This window comes from Rhineura floridana, chromosome 2 (genome assembly GCF_030035675.1).
Source record: "Rhineura floridana isolate rRhiFlo1 chromosome 2, rRhiFlo1.hap2, whole genome shotgun sequence".
In the NCBI taxonomy this organism is placed as follows: Eukaryota; Metazoa; Chordata; class Lepidosauria; order Squamata; family Rhineuridae; genus Rhineura; species Rhineura floridana.
This window is the reverse complement of record NC_084481.1, coordinates 203,768,762-203,791,060: the sequence shown is the minus strand read 5'-3', so window position 1 is coordinate 203,791,060 and position 22,299 is coordinate 203,768,762. Positions and strand designations below refer to the sequence as shown.

The window sequence follows — 22,299 nt, the reverse complement described above, 5'->3', positions numbered from 1 at the left end:
TTCAACATCCGTACTTGTGGTTTACATTTCCCTTTCATTTCTGTAATCTTTTGGAATAGGGCTCTTGTTCTTCCCTTTTTGTTGTCCTCTTCTATTTCTATACAAAAACTATTGTAATAGTTCTCTTTGTCCCTATATACTAGTCACTGTATTGTTGCATTCAGGGTTCTGACCATGTTTCTATCTCCTTTTGCTTTTGCTTTCCTTCTTTCTTTAACCATTTTAAGAGTTTCATCAGTCATCCATTGGGGTCTTTCTCTCTTTTTAACTAGAGGTATTGTCTTTTTGCATTCTTCCCTGATAATGTCTCTGACTTCACTCCAGAGTTGTTCTGGTTCTCTGTCAACTAAGTTTAAAGCCTCAAACCTGTTCCTTGTTTGATCTTTATATTCTTCTGGGATGTTAGTTAGATTGTGTTTTGGCATTATGATTGCTTTGTTGTTGTTCTTTAGCTTTACTCTGATTTTCTATACAACCAGTTCATGATCTGTACCGCAGTCTGCTCCTGGTTTTGTTTTCACAGAAAGTATGGAACTTCTCCATCTTCTGCTACCGATTATATAATCAATTTGATTCCTATATTGACCATTTGGTAATGTCCACGTGTACAGTTGTTCAAAAAATGTGTTCGCAAGAAACAAATTATCGGCTCCACAGAATTCAATAAGTCTTTCTCCTGCTTCATTTCTATCTCCTAAGCCCCATTTCCCCATGATTCCTAGTTCTTCTCTGTTCCCTACTTTTGCATTCCAGTCCCCCATGATTATCAGAACATCTTGTTTTGGTGTGTGATCAATTTCTTCCTGTACTTCTGCATAAAATCTCTCCCATTTCTCTTCTATGTTTGCCGTTGGAGCATAGACCTGGATGATGGTTATGTTAATAGGTTTCCTGTTTAATCTCATTGATATCACTCGCTCAGACCTTGCGTTGTAGCTCTTAATTGCTTTTGCTGCATCACTTCTCACTATTAAAGCAACCCCATTTCTTCTTATTTTCTCATTTCCTGCATAAAATATTTTGTAGTTGCCCAATTGAAAATGTCCCATTCCCGTCCATTTTAGTCCACTCACCCCAAACATTGTAATGTCGATACGTCCCATTTCCTGCTTGACAATTTCTAACTTTCCCTGGGTCACGCTTCTCACATTCCATGTTCCTATTGTGTGCATCGTATAACTCCGGACTCTCCTTTTGCATCTGTGCGCATCAGCCTCTGGGCTTCCTTTCGGCTTTGACCCAGCTGCGTCATTAGTCACAGCGCTACTCGTACTTGTCCTTTGTTCTTCCCCAATAGCTTGGCGAGTGCCTTCTTACCTGGGGATCTCATCTTCCAGCACTATCTTGTGTTGCATTTTGGATACTCTGTTCATAGGGTTTTCGTGGTAGAGATATTCAGAGGTGGTTTACCATTGCCTTCCTCTGAGTTTGGATGCATCTTAGTGTGGTGTCTCAGCTTTGACCATTCCGCCTTGGGTGCCCCAGCTAGAAGTCTAGCCTCTTGGTCTAGACTCCTGACGGCATTGTTCTCAGCTTCAACACTCTCAACCCCCCTCACCACGTTAAGGTGTGCATCCTAGAGGGAAGCTATACAGTTAGGACAGCTGGAACATGGTAAGCTTTAACTAGATAGCCAGTGAAGTTTTGGTGGACCATCGTAGCTCATCTTCTAATCCCTGCATGTAATAGCACTTTACCTGATGTTTCAGTACAACTTTATTTTACACTTTATTTCCTCATGTAATCATTGTTTTGTAGTTTTCCCCTTGCATTCTTTGTTCCTTATATTTTTCCTTCTCTAACACTTCATGCATAATGTCCTTTGATTTTCCTTTGACACTTGTGGATTATTATTATTATTATTATTATTATTATTATTATTATTATTATTATTATTATCCCTCTCTTTTTCCAAGGACTGGAACTCAAGGCGGCTTCCAAATATAAAAGTACATATAATTACAAGCAAAGAAAAAATCTACATTAAAATACAATTAAACTATGTGCAATAATAAAACAATTTAAATATACAACTGGAGTAATTCAAAACTCACTTTAAGATAGTATAGATAAAACAGTAAAACAATACAATTCTGCTTGCATCTTTCATAAAATGAAATGCATTCACTGGTCTGCTGATGTACTTTAAATATATTTTCCAAACTAATTTCAACCTCTGGTCAAAACCCTGGACAAATTAAGAACCCCAGTTTCAACTATTAGTTCATCTATTCAATATAGTTACGTGGAGTGGCACCAGCTCTCCAAGATTTCAGACAAAAGCCTTTCCAACTCTGCGTGGAGATGCCAGGGATTTAACGTGGGATCTTCTGCATAAAAAGCAGTGCTCTTCCACTAAATCATGGCCCTTTCCTCAAATGGGGATTAACAAACTGTATTAACAATTGTCACTGGTGGCAGATGTTGATGCTATGCAGTGTTATATAATGTTATACACCATTACATACACCCACACATATGCTATGCAACCCAACTCGGAAATTAACATTATCCCAAAAATCGTGCACTGGGAAACATGCAAGTGTGCTGTTCCCCTCCCTATCTGTTCACCCTGAAGCTTTATTCTTGTAAAATGGCAAGAGATTAGAATTAACAAGTGTTCAAGTCCCTGGAGAGCAGAATACTTATCTCAGTGTTCCCTAGAGACTCACAAAAATGGTGTGTCACACAAAGACATGAAGGATGGTATGCTGTGCATATACTGTATGGAGTCTTAAATCCAATTGGCACAACATTCATTGGACAACCTAAGTTGTAGAGCAGTTGCAACCACTGTAGTTCTGCTTCTGGGAAATCAACAGCACAATCTGCTTTAGATCCATTAAAAATAAAAACTTCTCTAGCAAGGTGTATTTTTTCCAGTTCTTTTAACACTAGGGCAGATCCTAGGAACATATTGTTTGGAGATTATTTACCAGTTGTTTACCATGTTCTGCACATAGTATTTTAACAATCTTATAAAAATATTTTAGGCTAGCATATTTACTCCAGCTTGGATAGAAAATGGGCAAGCAACAACCATTGAAATGCTTGCCTGTTCATCAGGTGAACTGAAAGCCACAGGTCAAGATGGCAAGCATGGGGTGCAACTTATGATGACAAATTTTTGGATAAATATTGTCACATATCTGCTACTCCAGAATTCTAACTTCATCAACTTCATTTTGTAGTGGGAGCAGCAGCTGCTGTAGCAACAGGAAAGTTAGTTCAACACCAAGGATGCAGACTGAATGAAGTTTTCATAGAAAACTTGTGCCTGGTCACCCTGACCCAAAGCCAACCCTCCAAGGGCTACATGGTAAAGTGGGCAGGGCTGGGGAGGAAAAGTGAGTGTAACTAAAGTAGAAAAGTAATACTTTCTATTTTCTTTCCATTTCAAGTCATTCCCTTCTTTAATTACCCCCAACTCATTCTATCTGTATTTTCTTTTACTTTTTTTCCTTTATTTTTAAATGAATTATTTTCCTTCTTATGGTTCTTCCTACCCCACCCAAACATTTTCCTTGTGCTCACCAGTGCAATCAGTAGGAGTGGTATTCAACTAAATTCTTGTATTAGCAGAATGACTCAACTAGTGCAAAGGGATTCCCCCCTCTCCTCCCCTTGTGTGCACCATGCGCGGTGCCCAAATCTGCTCTGGAAGGTTGGGGGAACCTCCAGGACAGATTGGGGGAGAACATTCCATGCACAAGGAAAAATCCTTGCACTAACAGAACATTTGACAACCCTATATTGAATTCAATCATAGGCAACTTATACTGTTTCTATTCACTTCTATACATTGCTAGCTGCATAGTTTGCCCTGCTTTGATGCTGTCAGCTACACCCAGGAATTATCATTATTCATCAGCTGTTGAAGGTATCACAGTGGGATAAATAATACACCCAGAAGTAAACAGAAGTAAAGTGAATAGGATTTTAAGGAGCAGCACTTTAAATAGCACACCTAGAAGCAGCAACATGATAAAGTCAAATACATTTTGGGGTGTTTTTTATTTTTAAGTCCCAGTTGACTTAAAAAGCAGCAACAGTTATTCTGAGGACACTTTAGAAAGCCCAATTAAAGTAAGTAACTGCAGATAAAAGTGTGTGTCAAGGGGGAAGGGGACTCATCAGCCCCCCCACCTCCACAGAACTGTTGGAGGGTCCATACAAGCCACCCAAAACCTCATAGTGAGCCATATGTGGCTCGTGGGCTACAGGTTAGCCTCTCCTGACTTGCACACACACCACCACCAGATGATGTGTTTACAGAGTGGCTAAATGGGGAAGGATGATTATTTTTAGGCTTCAAGAAGCAAACCTCAAGCTCCACAGCCACCTTAACAAAAACTGCAAATAAACTGAAAGAAGACACTTGAACGGAAGTTACAACTGTTTTTTAAACTGCTTGTAACAAGCCACTTCTTTCACTGCTATCATACATTAAGCAACAAATGAAACCTAAGTATAGGCCAATCTAATATGGCTCTATAACTAAAATTGATCTTCATCTGTCACTGCATGCAGGAGTACATTTGAACATTGCCATGGTAATTGCTAGAATATTTATATAGTAGCCCTGAAGGCAACTTGCTGCTTAGAAATGGACCATTGGTCTCACCTGAAGGGTGATTTTCATATGAGGGCGGCCATCACTGCGGGTATTAGCTCCACCTATCGTGCGAAGGCAAGAATGTTTTTTGAAGTCAAGACTAGGGGCGTCAAGCCCCTCCCACTCTCCAGTTCATTCGCAGCGAGTCTATAGAGAAAAATCTAAAAATACAAGAACAGGGCCAACAGGCCTGCCAGCAGGAAAAGAACATGCATAATAACATGACTCTAACATAGCGATATAACAGAACTAGCAGTCTTGACTTCGCTAGAAAATTTAAATATAATAGGGTAACAGAAATATATAACACATTAAAAAATATCTAATCCTCCAACTGGGAGGGTCGTGATGGTCGCCCTCATATGAAAATCACCCTTCAGGTGAGACCAATGGTCCATTTTCCATATGAGGCCGGCCATCACTGCGGGATGTACCAAAGCAGCCCATAATAGGGAGGGACCACCCACATGCTAATCCTCATTAAGAACCTGTTGCAACACTCGTCTGCCAAAAGAGGCATCGGCAGAGGCATAACGATCTATTTTATAATGCCTTATAAACGAGTGTGGGGTAGACCAAACAGCAGCCCTGCAAATATCAGCAACAGGAGCATTAGTAGCAAAAGCAGCCGAAGTGGCAGCTGACCTAGTAGAATGAGCTGTTATACTAGCTGGAACTGGCAACTTAAGGGACTCATATGCTAAGGTAATACATGCCCTTAACCAACAGGATAAGGTAGAAGTGGTTACTTTATGCCCCATAGACCTTGGATGAAAGGATACAAACAGAGACTCCGTTCGTCGAATCTCCTGGGTCCTAGACAGGTAGGTCTTGAGAGCCCTCTGAACATCCAACGAATGCCAAGCCTTGTCTAGAGGATGAGTGGGGTTCGGGCAAAACGAAGGGAGTACAATGTCCTGATTGCAATGGAAAACTGAATTGACCTTGGGACGGAAGGAAGGATCAGTTTTAAACACAACAGAGTCCTTGTGAAAGACACAGAGATGGTGGGCAGAAGACAATGCGCCCAGTTCCGAAACCCGTCTGGCAGAAGTGATGGCGACCAGGAACAAGACCTTGAAGGACAGTAGACATAAAGGCACAGTCCTAAGGGGTTCAAACGGAGGACGTTGTAAAGCTTGGAGGACCTTGGACAGACTCCATGAGGGAAAACGGTGAACTACGGCTGGTGAACGTAAAGCAGTGCCTCTGAGGAAGCGTTTAATGAACGGATGTGAGGAAATAGGGGCACCAGTGGAGGACACTGAGAGGATAGACAACAAAGTTGAGGCATGTCGACGTAAAGTGTTGGGTCTGAGTCCCATCATAAAGCCGCTATGGAGATATTGCAGCACCTGTTGCATGGTAGCCTGGGATGGATCGTGGTGGTGGGACTGGCACCACTTGGAGAAAGCCACCCAAGTATGTTGATAAATCCGAGTGGTAGATGGTCTTCTCGAGGCCAAGATAATATCAATAACAGCGTCAGACAGGCCAGCCGACCTCAAATGTCCCCGTTCAAAAGCCACGCTGTTAGATTGAGCCAAGTGGGGTCCTGGTGCCATACTGGACCCTGGGATAGAAGGTCTGGCCTGACTGGAAGTGTCCAAGGATCCATCACTGACATTGCAAGAAGATCCGAGAACCACGGTCGGCGTGGCCAATATGGTGCTATCAGAACCAACTGTGCCCTCTCGCTTCGCGCCTTCCTCAAGGTTTTGGCTAACAATGGTATTGGAGGGAAGGCGTACAAAAGGCCGTCTGGCCACGGTGTTGACAGCGCATCCACTGTTTCCGCTGTTGCGTCCAGGTATCGGGCAAAGTACTGGGAAGTTGGCAATTGCGACTGGAAGCAAACAGGTCGATTGAGAAGACGCCGAACCGACACTGAAGATGATGGAAAACGGTTGGATGAAGCTTCCATTCTCCCGGAAAAACCTGTTGTCTGCTGAGCCAGTCTGCTGTCACATTCCAAATCCCTCTGAGATGTTCTGCTTTCAGGGATTGTAGATGTTGTTCTGCCCAGACAAAGATGAGGCAGGCTAGGTCCTGCAGAGGACGGGACCTGGTGCCCCCCGTCTGTTCAAATGTGATTTTACACACATGTTGTCTGTTCGAATGAGAACATGGTCCAAAGGGAACAGAGACTGAAAATGAGGTAGAGCTAAGTGGACAGCCTTTAGCTCCAGCCAACTGATGCTGAGTCTGCTCTGCGGTGGACCAAACCCCCTGAACGTACTGGGAGTTGCAGTGTGCTCCCCAGCCGATGAGACTGGCATCTGTGGTGACAACAGTCCTGCGGGGTTCTCTGAACGGAGTGCCCTTGGAAAGATGTTGGACCCTCGTCCACCAGTAGAATGAAAGGCGCAGTGCGGGGCTCAAGGGAACTTTGCGATGATTGGAGCTGGCAATGTCCTGTTGAAAAGGCAACAAAGCCCACTGCAGGTGACGAGTGTGGGCTCGAGCCCATGGCACAATATGGATGGTAGAGATGAACATTCCGAGTGCCCTGGCTAGAAGCATGACGTCTGTGGATGTTTGTTGCATCAGGGACCTTGCGATGTTTGAAATGGCAGTGATGCGATCTGGAGACAGAAACACCATTGCCTGCAGGGTGTCCAACGTTGCCCCTAGATGTAGTAGGCATTGGGTAGGTTGAAGATGGCTTTTGTCGAAGTTGACAAGCCAGCCGTAGGCCTGCAAGACATTGAGGGTGAGCGTTAAATGACGATGAGCCAGCTCCTCAGAACTTGCCCGTATTAAAAGATCGTCCAGATATGGGTAGAGATGGACCCCTTGAGTCCAGAGATAAGCCACTAAAATAAGTAGCACTTTGGTAAATACTCTCGGAGCAGACGAGAGGCTGAACGGCATCGCTCTATATTGAAAGTGCTGGTGGCCAAAGGCAAACCGAAGAAACTTTCTGTGGGCTATGCAAATAGGGACATGGAGATACGCTTCCTTTAGGTCGATAGAAGCCTGGAAGTCTCCTTCATGCAGACTTTCTGTAATGGAGTGGAGGGATTCCATTTTGAACCTGCGATATGTTACAAAGCGGTTGACGAACTTGAGGTCCAATACCGCCCTCCATGACAAATCTCGTTTGGGCACAGCAAATAGGAGGGAGTACGCCCCTTCCGACCTCTCTGTTGTGGGGACTGGCTCTATCGCTGCTATGTCCAAGAGGTGATGTATAGCTGTCTGCATGATGCTGTGCCTGGCTGGTGCTCTGGGACCAGGAGATGGATGGAATTTGTCTGGTGGGGTCGCCCAAAACTCTATAGCACAGCCATAACAAAAAAGGTCCCTGATCCAGGCGACCGTAGTCAGACGCAGCCACTGGTGTCTAAACATAAGTAGTCTGCCCCCAACAGGAGGTGCATTAGTACCGCTTGCGTTGGCGAGACCCTCTCCTATATGAGGACGATGAGGTACCCCTGCGCCCTTGGTACTGACCTCTGCCCTGGAAACGCCGGTTCCAGGATCCCCTGAAGGAATTGGAGTCATATGATCTGAAGTCGCGGCCTCGTCCTCCTGGCCGCGTTCCTCGAAAGGGCTGGGCAGTGCGAAAGGGGGAAATCGCCTGAAAGGTCTATGATCGATGTTCTTGACAGTGGTCAAAACCGGTTTGTGGGCGTCTTTGGGATCAACCAGCACTGCCTTTAGAGCTTCCTCGCCGAAGAGCAAAGATCCGGAGTAAGGAGCCCTAGAAAGATTCACTCTGGCCGTAGAGTCAGCTTGCCAGTGGCGAAGCCAGAGGGTCCGTCGAGCAACTATCTGAGCTGTCATGGCTCGTGCCCCCAGTTGAGTGGCATCCAAAGTGGCATCAGCTACAAACGCCACTGTCTTGCGCAACTTTATCAGTGACCTTCTGAGAGAGACAGGATCAGGGTTAGGGTCCTCTAGAAGATCATCCAGCCACATCATTGCTGCTCTGGAGAAGACGGAAGCTGATGCGGAGGCACACATGGAGAAAGCAGTGGCCTCATGATTTTTGCGGAGAGCAAAATCCAATCTTCGCTCAGTAGCATCCTTTAGTTGGGATTCTCCTTCCCTGGGGAAAAGAGATCGTGAAACTAGGCTAGCGATTGGTTCGTCTATGCCGGGGACGGCTAGCTTGGTGGCAAAGTCAGGAGCTAGGGAGTAAAGTTTGTCAGCCAGGTTCTTGAAGCGGCGCGTTTGGAATGGATGAGACCATTCTTCGGTGGCCAGTTTGGCAATGGGATCCGGCACCGGGATGTAGTGCTCAGTTGGTGCAGGGGATCTGAGAACCCTGGCCCCTTTAATAGCTGGAGCAGTAGTTGTTGGAGGCGCAGCTTGGAGACCAAGGACGTTAACTACCCTGCGCGCTAGAGGCTGATAATCGGAGGCACTAAACAAGCGATACGATGTATCCTCCTCATGTTCCGAATAGTCACTCCAGTCGTCTCCTTCAGGGTGATCAGCAAAGGTTGACTCCTCCCCATACGAGGCTTCATCGATACATCTGCCTCTAGCTACGTCACAGGGATTTGGGGAGCAGGAAGGGTTTGCCTCGTGACACACACGTTGGTCCGTAGTGCGTTGAGGTATGGCGGGAACTTGTGGTGGTGACTGCATTTGAGTGAAATATGACAGCATGCCCTGAAGTTGTGAAAGAAAATCATGGGACAGCTGCAGCCCCGTTGAAGCAGATGTTTGTGCCTGAGTAGGTGGCTCCGTGGGTTGAGCCGGAGGATAAGCCCTGGGCGGCAACATGGAAGGAGGCTGGCTAAGTGTTAGCTGAGTAGGAAAGCCAGCAAAGTCTTCCTCGTCAGAGGAAGCAGCGGGGGAATGAAATATATCCGTTAGCTGTTCCTGAGCTGCTGTGGTGGGGGTCGGCCCAGAGACATAGCGTGGACGCTTGGGTTTGCTGTGGCTGGAAAGATGTTTAGTCTTAGCCAGTGCTTTGGCATGCTTAGTCTTAGTTGCCTTGGATGGTTGTGGCTTGGCTGTCTGAGACATGTCTGGCTGTTCCGCCATCTTATATTCACTATGGGTGCAGTACACGGCCACAGCGGGGGCAGAATGTAGAGACCCAAACAGGCACAGTACACGACCACAGAGGGGGTAGAATGCACTGGCAGATGGCTAAGTACACGGCCACAGAGGGGGCAGAATGCACTATGGGATCAGCGTCAATATAATGCAGACTAGATTTCAGGCTTGGTACACAGCCACAGAGGGGGCAGAATGTACAGTATAGACTTCAGGCTTGGTACACGGCCACAGAGGGGGCAGAATGTACGATTCAACAGCTTGTTGACAGCATCACAGTCTTAGCACACGGCCACAGATGAGAATGTACAGGTCAACAAGTTGTGCACCTAGCGCCAGAGCCAGCAAGGTTCAAAAGTCTAAAGCACAGTCACAGCGATAATGAGGCAGCCACCGAAGTACAGGTGCTAGCTGTCAGCTAGTTGTGAGAAGCCGCAGTAGTAGTCGTGTGATAGAGGAGTCCAAAGAGCTAAGGAATCCTATCTTACACGTACGTACAGGGAGCCCTTGCCAGCTAAGCCCCCTTTATTCAGTATAGGGTAGGCTACATATAAAGTACGGAGAAAGGGAGACAGACAAATGGCGCCCGCAAAAAGAGCGGGAAAATAATGCAATAAAAAATGGCGGCTATGGAGAAGGAGCAACGGCAGGCACCGAGGGGCAGCAAAAATGGACTGCCAGTAACGGCCGCCGAAGCGTGCTACAGCTGCGAGGAAGAGAATCACGGCTGTAAAAGCCAGGCAGGTGAGACTCAGTAGGGGAGGCAGAACGGCCGGGGAAGGACCGTAGCAGCTGAGAGAGAGTAGGGAAACAAGCCAAAGCCGCTGACAGAGAGACCGTCACGGCGCGCTTTAAGCTGCAGCGGCAAGTCAGTAGTCAGAGCAGTTCAGGGGAAAGGAGATCTGCAGCCGCAGTCTCCCGGCCAAAAAGGAACCGCGATGAGAAAAGCCGCGGCCGTACGAGGCAGGTGGCAACCCAGATGGCCAGGCACTAAAACCAAAGAGTGCCGCAAGGGCTGGCTCCTTTGAGACAGGCGGGGAGCTGCCGCCGCAAGCTCCCACCTGGGGAGAACGAAAGAATTGCAGCCTCGGTCTTTGCAGAGTCGTGGGCGAAAACCTGGGTAAATGAAATTGACCCGGACAAGGGAGAGCACGGGGAGCTGCAGCCGCAAGCTCCCGCCTGAGAAAAACAAAAGAACCGCAGCCGCGGTCTTTAACAGGGTCTTTGGGCTAAAACCTGGGAAAATTAAATTGGATTCGCCAGAAATACGAAAAAGACAAGTGTTAAACACGAGACAGAGGGAAGGAAGGAACGTGGGAGACACACACACAGCCAACCTCCACACCCTGTCAGACAAATACAGCAATGAAACACACAGAGACTTAGCTAAAACTACGCTATCCGTATATCAATCTTGTTCGTACGAAGGCAAGAATGAACTGGAGAGTGGGAGGGGCTTGACGCCCCTAGTCTTGACTTCAAAAAACATTCTTGCCTTCGCACGATAGGTGGAGCTAATACCCGCAGTGATGGCCGGCCTCATATGGAAAACAGATATCTAACGCAGGCCTGAATGTTATACTATAGCTTGTCTACTGAAAATTTAAATCCACCAAAACACCTTCTCTGTTCATTTCAAAAACTCATGAATCTTTGTTCACAACCAACCAAAGGATAAGTCAGAAACACTATTTATTGATTATATTTTCAGAAAGGTGCATTCAATTTCAGTAACTACAGAGATTTAAGATCTATGGGTGGTAACTAACAAAGTCATTTTGTTAGCACAAGGACTTCTGCCTGCACAACAGGACTTTCCCTCTTCTCTCTCTCTCTCCCCTCCCCCCCATCCTCTAGAACAGTTTTGGAGGGGGGCGGGGAGAGAAGAAGTTCCACTGCATATGCAGAAGTCCTTCTGCTAATGGGACGATTTTGTTGGATACAATCCTTTCTTTGGCTTTGCCTAAAAATGTCTTAATGGTACATAAGAAACGTATGTACGTATTTAATTCTTGCACAATGCTGGCTCCTTAAAAATGTGATCTGAAAATTGGACTTCTTGCAATTTTTATAGATAAAAGTATCTTGGTGGTCTTCGCTTATGTGCTTCTCTAGACATTTTTAGATTTTTCACTAAAGAAGCCAACATACCTATTCTGAACCAAATGGTTATATTCTAGTAAGAATCTTCAAATTCTTGTACCAAACTACAAGACATAACAAAGAACAGTTTACAAATTATTCTAATACCACCTCTTCATTTTTTTTTCAAAAATTCAATGCCACAAAATCCCTTTGGGTTCTATTCTTGCTCTTTACCAACAAGTATTTTCCAGTTTGAATATTCAATTTCAGGGTGGTTTTTATGTTCTTTTTATCTTGGTCTTCAAATCTGTTGAACTCCTAACTTCATAATTCTAAAATAAACCTGTGCTTGTTTGTTGCCATGTTTTTCACAAGGGAGATTGTGTGTCAGAAAAAGAAATCAGCTAGTGCACAGCAGTAAAACCCCAAAGCTGAGTTGGAGACTTCCCCACCACCCCAAGCCTCTTGATTCCTCACTCACTTCAAGCATAACTCCCCTAAAACAATATATAAGCCACATATTTCCTTTACAATGTGATACCAACCTGCTCTATGCGACCTTTTTGCATCTCCAGCACAGCCAAGTTATTGTAAGCTTCTGCATGATCATTGTTGTTGGCCAAAGTCAATTTGAAACACTGGTAAGCCAAGTTTATATCCCCTATTCCCTGAGAAGGAAAAACCAAAAATATACTATGATTTTCATGTAAGAGCCAATTGTCACCATTGTCACCCTTTAGTGTGACCAACGAAGGGAAGCAATAACAGGATTATGTAAATGGCTGAAGTCACTAAGGACAGGGAACAGGCTTAATCCCTACCGCAAAGGTGTCCCCAAGTGTACTGCTTTAGTTTTTCTTATTTTCTCAGGCTGCCACTCATTCCTATGGGTAATAATAGGAATATACTGCACTTCAGGATGATATTATGGTAGGAACAAAACCTGCCCAGAAACACATTGAGACAGTCCACTCCATCATAAGAGATCCTGCCCAGAGGCAGGGCAATAGTCTGTGTACTATACAGCCACAAGAATGTCTATATATTATAGCCACCATGGATTTTTCACATTTCACCATGTTAAACTGAAAATACCCCTCCATGCCATTCTGCTGCTTCCCATAAGCTCATTTCAAAACAAAATCTTACAAAACTTATAGTCCTGAATTCAGAAATGCTTGCTTAACAACTAAGTTTTCATGGCGATACACAAAACACTCAGAGAGAATCAAGAGTTTAATGTGTAAAACAAGAGAAATAAAATCCAGACCCCTGTTGGACTTTTTTCTGTCAGTGGTCTCACAATTTGTTGAAATTAAAAATCAGCCATGTTCACAGAGTACCTGTAATCCTGTTTCTGACCATGCCCCTTACTCTGACCTTCATCTTCTGCAGTTTAAAAGTTTTTTTAAAAATGCATGGCTGATTTTTAATTCATTTAAGAAATTTAACAATGGAGTCAATGATTGCAGGAATGCTCAGTAAGAACCAACTGTCAGTGTTCTAATATGGACCATTGGTCTCACCTGGAGGGTGATTTTCACAGGTAGACTGCCACCATGTGGGATATAGCACCATCTAGCGTCCGAAGGCAAGAATGGATAGAAGTCAAGACCTGGGGCATCAAGCTCCTCCCACTCCAGTTCATTTGTTGTGAGAACGAAGTGGGGTATATCTGAGAAGACAAAAAAGGCCAACGGGCCTACCAGCAAGGAAACATTGTCCCAAATAATAACCCAAAGATTACATGCACTTTAACAGCTCCAAAAGGGTCTTGACTTAACTAAATAGTTTAAATAGTATAACTCTGAAGAGTGAGAATTTGCAAAGTACCAAAAACCCAAAAAGCCTCCAAAAGGGAGGGCCATGACGGCAGTCTACCTGAGAAAATCACCCTTCAGGTGAGACCAAAGGTCCATTTTCCTCAGGTAGCCTGCCGTCATGTGGGATGTACCAAAGCAGCCCCCAATAGGGAGGGACTGCCCCTTGATTAATTGTCATAAAGAACCTGTTGTAAAACACACCTCCCAAAGGAGGCATTGGCAGAAGCGTAACGGTCTATCTTGTAATGCCTTATAAATGAATCTGGAGTAGACCATACAGCCGCTCTGCAAATCTCTGCAAGAGGTGCGTTGGTTGCGAAAGCAGCCGTAGTGGCTGCTGACCTAGTTGAATATGCTGTTATCTTACGAGGCACTGGCAGCTGAAGCGACTCATAGGCCGATGCAATGCAGGCACGCAACCAAGATAGCGTAGAACTGGCCACCTTTTCCCCCAGAGTACGAGGATGAAAAGATACAAACAGTGAATCCATTGACCATATGTCCTCGGTTCGAGACAGGTAGGTTTTGAGGGCCCTCCAGACATTTAGCGAGTGCCAGGCCTTCTCCAGTGGATGGACAGGATTCAGACAGAACGAGGGAAGAACGATGTCCTGGTTACAGTGAAACGCCGAATTGACCTCAGGACGGAAGGAGGGATCTAGACGCAGTACCACTGAGTCCTTATGGAAAATACAGAGATGGCGGGCGGAGGACAGTACCCCCAACTCTGAAACTCTTCAGAAGCTTCCATTCTCCCGGGATCACCTGTTGTCTGCCGAGCCAGTTGGCCGTAACGTTCAAAACACCGCTGAGATGTTCTGCCCTCAGTGAAATTAGATGTATTTCGGCTCAGTCGAAGAGTTGAGATGCTTCCGTCTGGAGGAACTGTGATCTGGTTCCCCCTTGCCTGTTCAGATGTGATTTCACACAGGTATTGTCCGTCCAAATCAGTACATGGCCCAGAAGGAATATAGGTTGAAAATGCCAAAGGTGGGTCTGCTTTGAGTAGGACTAGCATTGGACACAAACCACTCATTTTAGAATTTTTTGTTATGTCTGTTGCATATATGTACATATAAATTTAGAATCAGTGATATTTTTTCAAACACTGTTAAAGTCTTCCTTTCTATCATGTTCTTTGATATTAGCATACAAAATGCTTGCTGATTATTGTATTATTGTATTTTTCTGCTGTTCACTGCCCAGAGAGCTATTGCTAGTCGGGCGGGATATAAGCCTAATAAATAAATAAATAAATAAATAAAGGGCCAGATGGACTGCTCTCAGTTCCAGCCAGTTGATATTCTGACTAGTTTCTGTGCTGGACCAGACACCCTGAAGAAATTGGAAATTGCAGTGGGCCTCCCATCCGGACAGACTGGCATCTGTTGTTATTACAGTTCTGTCTGGTTCTCGGAACGGGCTTCCCTTGTTGAGGTTTTTCACTGTCGCCCACCAATGGAAGGAGGCCCACAGAGACGGATCCAGGTGGATTGTGCGGTGGATGGATGTGGCAATGTCCTGTTGGAAAGGGAGTAAAGCCCACTGTAAGGGTCGCGTGTGGTGCTGAGCCCATGGTACGATGTGGATGGTCAAGACAAACATCCCCAGAGCCCTTGCCAGAAGCATTATATCCGCGCTCGATCGACATGCCAGGTGCAAAGCTATCTCTCTGATGGTCGTAATCTAATCTGGTGATAAAAAGACCATGGCCTGTGTGGTGTCTAAAATTGCACCCAGATGTTGCAGTTGCTGAGTTGGCTGAAGTTGACTTTTGTCGAGGTTGACAAGCCAACCGTGGGTGCGCAGAACCGTGAGGGCGCAGTGAATGTGAGAGCGAGCCAGATCCCTGGAATCTGCCCGAATCAACAGATTGTCCAGATAGCAGTAGATATGAACGCCCTGGAGGCGGAGGGAAGCCACCAGGGTGAGCAGCACCTTGGTGAAGACTCTTGGGGCCAACGAGAGTCCGAAAGGCACTGCCCGATATTGAAAGTGATGGGGGCCAAAGGCAAATTGCAGGAAACATCTGTGAGCAGGGCAGATAAGCACATGGATATAAGCCTCTTTCAGGTCTATGGAAGCCAGAAAGTCCCCTTCATGTAGAGCTTCTATAATTGACGCCAGGGACTCCATTTTGAACCGTCGATATTTCACGAAACGGTTGACAAATCTGAGTCTAACACCGCCCTCCATGACAGATCTTGCTTGGGAACTGCAAATAGGAGTAAACTCCCTGCGTTCTCTCCACCAATGGTACTGGTTCTATTGCAGCTACGTTGAGAAGATGAGCTATGGCTTCCCGCATGATCTGGCGCCTGTCTGGAACTCTGGGCAGGGGGGAGGGGATGAATCTGTCTGGAGGGGTCAGCCAAAATTCCAGTTCGTAACCGTGCAAGAAGAGATCTCTGACCCAAGCAACCTCTGTCAGACACAACCAGTGGCTCGCAAACCGTAGCAATCTGCCCCCAACCGGGAAAGCGTCAGTATTGTCTGCACTGACGAGCTCCCCTGCCATGTGAGGAGGTGGGGGCTCCTTGGCTTCCCCGGTTCTGGACTCTGCCCTGGAAGCATTGCTTGTTCCAGGCTCCTCTGGAGAAATGGAAATCGGAAGATTGATTATCGCGGCCCCGTTCCCCCAGGCCGTGCTCCTCAAAAGGGCTGAAAGGAGCGGTATGGAGTGAAACGTCTGAACAGTCTACAATCCTCCCTCTTGGATGTGGCCAAGACTGGTCTTCGGCTCTCTTTGGGGTCTACCAAGACCGCTTTGAGGGCTTCCTCTCCAAAAAGTAATGATCCAGAGAAAGGTACTCTTGACAAATTGACCTTAGCCATAGAATCGGCATCCCAGTGCCGGAGCCAAAGCATACGCCAAGCGACCACCTGTGCTGCTAGGGCCCGCGCTCCCTGCTGAGTAGCATCTAAGGTGGCATCAGCCACAAATGCTGCAGTCTTATGTAACTTTATCAGGCCCTTTCTGAGCTTTAGTGGATCCGGATCATCCAAGAGTTCGTCCAGCCACATCATAGACGCTCTTGAAAAGATAGAAGCTGCAGCGGAAGCCTGAATAGTAAAGGCTTCGTGATTTTTCCGCAGGGCGTAGTCCATGCAGCGTTCAAACGGGTCCTTTAGCTGTGACTCCCCTTGTTTCGGCAGGAGGGACCTCGAAACTAAACTAGAGACTGGCTCGTCTATTCCCGGGACACTCAGGCAATTCATGAAGTCTGGGGACAATGCATAGAGTCTTTTAGCCATGATAGAAAAGCGGAGTGCCTGCAGCGGGTGATCCAATTCTTCTGTGGCCAGTTTGTGGATGGGGTCTGGCACAGCAGGGTAGTGCTCCATTGATCTTGGAGATTTGAGGACCTTAGCCCCTTTCACCGGAGAAGCAGTAGATTCAGGTTGTGGGGTCTGAAGGCCTAACGTGCCCAGAACTCTAAGAGTGAGGGGAAGATAGTCGGCAGTATCAAACAGGCGATAGGACGTGTCCTCCTCGAGTTCTGCCTCATCGCTCCACTCATCCCCCTGGGCTTGAAGAGAATATGCTGTATCCTCCAAACTGGGATTCCCATCTCCAATCCTGCCTCTGACGGCATCGAATGGGTTAGGTGAGGAAGAAGGGAACACATCTCTACAGCCGCAATGAGCTGGAGCACAGGAAAGTCGTTGATCACTGTGCTGAAGTAATGGAGTCGTTTGGGCTCTCGACTGCTCTTGTGATAAGAAGCTCAACATATCCTTCAACTGCAAAAAGAATTCAGGAGACAACTGCAGTCCCAGTAAAGAAGCAGGTGGTTGCCCTTGTTGAGGCACAGCCGCAGGAGGCTCAGTAGACTGGTGAGACGTATGAGCCGTAGTTGATAAAATGGGTTAAGAGGGACAGTTCACAGGCTGGGTAGGAAAACCCTCAAAGTCATCCTCAGACGATCCAGCTGGGGAATGAAAGAAGACTGTTTATTTATTTATTTATTAAACTTGTATACCCCCCCATAGCCGATGCTCTCTGGGCAGTTTACAATAACTAAAAACAAATACAATTTAAAATACATCTTTAAAAAACAATTTAAAACACAATTTAAAAATTTAAAACGATATAGAACACATGCTAAAATGCCTGGGAGAAGAGGAAAGTCTTGACCTGGCACAGAAAAGATAGCAGTGTTGGCACCAGGCGCACCTTGTCATGAACATCATTCCATAATTTGGGGGCCACCACGGAGAAGGCCCTCTCCCTTGTTGCCATTCTCCGAGCTTCCCTTGGAGTAGGCACCCGGAGGAGTGCTTCTGATCTTGAACGTAGTGTTAAACTTTCTTGGGCAGCTGCATCAGAAGGCAGAACAGAAACATAACATGCTCGGTTGGAGGCGCTGTGGCTAGATAGGTGTTTGGTTTTAGCCACAGCCTTGGAGTGAAGTCTGGGTTGTTTTTGCATAGCAGCCTTGCGATGTGAGGCCTTGCAGGGTTGCTTTGTCCCAGATGAATGTACCTCTTGTTGTTGATCCGCCATTGTACATGCACAGAGATGAGGTATATATATATATATCACCAACACACGCACAGAGGTGGGGTGTGTGGCGTGGTGAGGGACTTCAGTACATGCCTGCAGGTGGGGGAGAATGTACAGTCCCAAATGCACAGTGCAGCAGTTGTGCAGCCAAGTTGCCTTCTGTACACGCCCGCAGGTGGGGGAGAATGTACAGTCCCCAATGTGCAGCTGTTGTGCAGATAAGTCATGTGGGGAGAAAGTTCAGTACACGCCCACAGGTAGGGGAGAATGTACAGTCCCAAATGCACTGTAGTAAATGCGTAACAGGAGAGGTGCAGTGCAGCTGCTGTGCATATGAGTTGTGTGAGGAGAGAGGCCAGTACATGCCCACAGGAGGGGGAGAATGTACAGCCTCAAATGCACTGTGGTACACAAGGAGCTGCTACTGTGAAGATGAGCCTTTGCAAGAATTCTCTGTACTGTTTGTTAAAATAAAAAACAAAAAATTTTTGGAGACTCGAATACCTTTGAAACTATGCACACACAAGGAGGCAGATAGGAACAAGCAGAGTCTGAACAGAAAAAGCGGGGAAAAGGCCAAACAAAAATGGCGCCCGCTAAAAAGAGCGGGAAAAACTTCAAAACAAAATGACGGCCTGGAGGCAACAAGAAGCAATGGCGGCCGGCAAGGAGCACCTGTGACCCTTAAACAGCAAGGGAGCAAAAATAGCTGCCGTCACAATGAAGAACAGCCACCGTGAGCCCCTAACGACCAACCGCGAGCTGGAGGGAACCAGCCTCAGTCTCTGACATGGCCTCAGCTGCGAGTCGAGGGGGGGGAGAAGCGGTCTTTAAACGGCCGCGGTCGGTGCCCACGAGGCCGCAACAAGAAGTTGTAAGGAGGAGCCGCAGTAACAAGCTCCACAACGTTGAAAAAAAACACAGCTGCCGCCGCCGCCTGAAACTTAAGGCTGCCAAACAGGACAGCGTGGGAGGAGCAGCCACAGCAGCCCTCAGCCGCTAAACTAGAAGCTGCCACCATCTGGGTAGCAACGGGGCTAGCGGTAAGGACAGGTGTGAGGCTGTTAAGGGGAGCCGCAGCCGTGGACTCTCAGTCAAGGCTCGTCGGATGAGAGACGTCTGAGGCCAATGGGGGAACGGCAGCCACCGCAATCCCCAACTAAGGGGGGGAGAACAACCAAGGAAACCCCCCCAACAAACGTCCCAGTCAAAAAATAAAAAACAGTGAAAGAGGGAAGGGAATGACAAGACAAAGACGCAATCAGTCCCACACACTCAATCACTCACAAAACACACAAAAACCTTAGCTACAAACGCTACACTAGTAGACCAAAAGCCTCGGATGAAGGCAAGAATGAACTGGAGTGGGAGCAGCCTGATGCCCCAGGTCTTGACTTCGATCCATTCTTGCCTTCGGACGCTAGATGGCGCTATATCCCACATGACAGCAGGCTACCTGAGGAAAAGCCAGACTCATAGCTGTTTGGCTTGGCTAATCAGGCAGACATTTATTTCACTTTAAAAAGTCATGGTGTCCCCCCAACGAATCCTGGGAAGTGTAGTTTGTGAAGGATGCTGAGAGTCATTAGGAAACTTCTATTCTGAAAGAGCTCCAGTGCCTGAGTGGTTTAACAGTCAGCTCCTCTTCTGGCCACTGGAGCTCTGTGAAGGGAAAGGGGTGTCTCCTAACAACTCTCAGCACCCTTCACAAAAAACAATTCCCAGGGGGAAGCCATAACTTTTTAAAGTGGAATGAATGTCTGCTGTGGATGTGGTCAGGGATAGCTTTGGTTTAAATTAGGGTGGGAGACTACATGTCTCTGGTGTAGAATAAAAAGGTGGGGGGAAACCCCAAAAATAGTGATACTGTTAATAATATTTTCTCTCTGCCCAGTGCCCACCCACCCAATCTCCTCCCTTTCCTCCCCGTCTTCTGAAGTGATTTTGGCACAGCATTGTGCTGCACTAAATTAAATCAGAGCCAAGCCTTAATCCCAGAGCAGTTTTTAATGCCAGGATTGTCCCTGAAAGGTATGTGCAAGCTGTTTTATCACGGAGGAACTAAAACCTGTCTAAACATACTTTGAATGGTTGGGGGGTTGGGAGACTTCCAAGTGTATGGACCTCAGCTTTTAGGCAGCCTTGAGTAGTGCCATTATCTATTTTTGCAGCAAGAATCCCCCCTGTGATATTTCCCTGCCTTCCTCAAAATGATTTACATTTATTCCAATTCACTCCTCCTTGCATCCTTTTGTTAGGTCTGCACCTCTAAACCAATAAGAAATGGGGCAGTGTTAATTACTTGCAAGCAGGGCTGTGGAGTTGGAGTCGTGGAGTCGGAAGCAATTTTGGTTGGAGTCAGAGTCGGTAGAAATGTACCGACTCCGACTTCAAAATAAATTTTGACAGAAATTTTAAAAAATATAAATTCGAAATGTCAAAGAAGCTTCCCATGAAGTCAGCTGCAGTTGAGCATTTCACCATAACTGAAGATGGAAAACATTTTGTGTGTCAGTGTAGACACAGGACCCAGATGAAGACAAATGCTGTGATGCCAAGATCAGCGCATATTCAGGCAGCGATAAAAATGCTCCCAATTTAAAAAGACATTTACAGCCCTTTCCAGGGCTGTGGAGTTGGAAGCAATTTTGGGTGGAGTCGGAGTCGGACAGTAGAAGAATAGAGGACTCTGAGTTGGAGCCGAAGGTTTGGCGTACTGACTCTACAGCCCTGCTTGCAAGTATAACATACTGTTTGTCATCTAGTACATGCTGCTATCCTAAAAGCCTTCTGGGATAAAGTTTCATTTTTTTGTGTACAAATGTTTCAACAAAAGATTCTTAACCAATATTTCTCTTACCACAGCTACATGTCCCAAGTTGTACCATACATCTGCAGCCTCCTCCTCACTTTCAGCGAGAGACAGAGCACGTTCAAAGGAGCTGAGAATCATGTCATATTGCTGGGCATAGAAACAACAGAGGCCCAGGTTGTTAAAGAGCTGGCTGTTATAAATACCCATCTGCAGGAGCCGTCTAGTTCAAGAGAAAAAAAATGCTTTTTTTTCCCCCGTAGCACCTATCATGGAAGCTACTTGTAAGAACAATGCTCATATCATGGTTTTTTAAAAAGAGTTCTAAACAGTAGGCAGTATCCAATTAATAAGTCTGGTCAGCTAAGAATTTCAGCTTGTGCAGTGGGGACTTTTCACCTCTCCTCCCCCTGTGCAGGCCCTGCACCCCCCTGAATCTGCTTTGGAAGGTTAGGTGAACCCCTAGGATAGATTTAAGCGACCTGTGGGGGGAGGATGGGAGAAGTCCCACTGAGCAAACAGAAATCCTTGTGCTTACGGGACACATTCCTTAGTGCTACTTTGGATACTACCCAGTAAGTTGACAATTTGTAGTTGCATGGCTCCTTCCCATACTACTTGCTAACATCAGAAGACCAAAATCACATGGGAGAAACCCAGCCTGTGGTTCCTCCCACATGAGAGTCACCTATCTTGGAACCTGGAGCAAAGCAGATATGAGAAGAAGCTGCAACACTGACTTCTTCCAGGTGGCAAGGAGGCCACTTGTGCCTCAACTGACAGTGATGGTCACAGAAGCACTCCCCAGACTATACCCCTGCTCCTTCAGAGGGAGTGCAACTCCATTCAGAATAGGCAAATTCCTAGATAGGGAACAGTCTATCCTTGTAATGGTCAAGATTCACCTTCAGCTTGCCAGTAGCTCCAATACTCACAAAATGGCAAGGGCTGATGGGAGATGTAGTCCAAAACAGCTGGAGAGCACCAGGTTGGCGAAGGCTGATCCCCCGATATTTTTGAACTACATCTCCTATCATGGTCAGGGATGAAAATTGTACTCCAACAACATTTGGGGGCCCACGTTGAGAAAGTCTAGTCTAGCATATAAAGCTATGCCATTATAAATGTCTTAGAAAAACCTCCTAACTGTTAAGAGCCATATGACAATGGAACTAATTACCTAGAGAGGTAGTGGGCTCTCCGACACTGGAGGCATTCAAGAGGCAGCTGGACAGCCATCTGTCGGGAATGCTTTGATTTGGATTCCTGCACTGAGCAGGGGGTTGGACTTGATGGCCTTATAGGCCCCTTCCAACTCAACTATTCTATGATTCTATGGCTGGTCTAGATCCTTTGAAACATTTGGAAGGTAAAGGAAAAAAAGCTTTCCCACTAGATTCCTTGCACTCAAGCACACACCTCCAGCAAATATTTATTTGTT

The 22,299-nt window shown here is 46.3% G+C and overlaps 1 protein-coding gene across 2 annotated transcripts in view; it reads right to left on the bottom strand.

Moving 5' to 3' along the window:
• The window catches only part of TTC8 (tetratricopeptide repeat domain 8), a 64,082-nt gene that overhangs the window by 6,355 nt on the left and 35,428 nt on the right, over window positions 1-22,299 (bottom strand). For both annotated transcript variants that reach the window (XM_061611921.1, XM_061611922.1), the window contains 2 exons: window positions 20,907-21,081; window positions 12,262-12,384 (listed from right to left, as the gene is read on the bottom strand). In XM_061611921.1, the coding sequence (XP_061467905.1) occupies window positions 12,262-12,384; window positions 20,907-21,081 (298 nt within the window). The remainder of the gene's footprint in view (window positions 1-12,261; window positions 12,385-20,906; window positions 21,082-22,299) is intronic.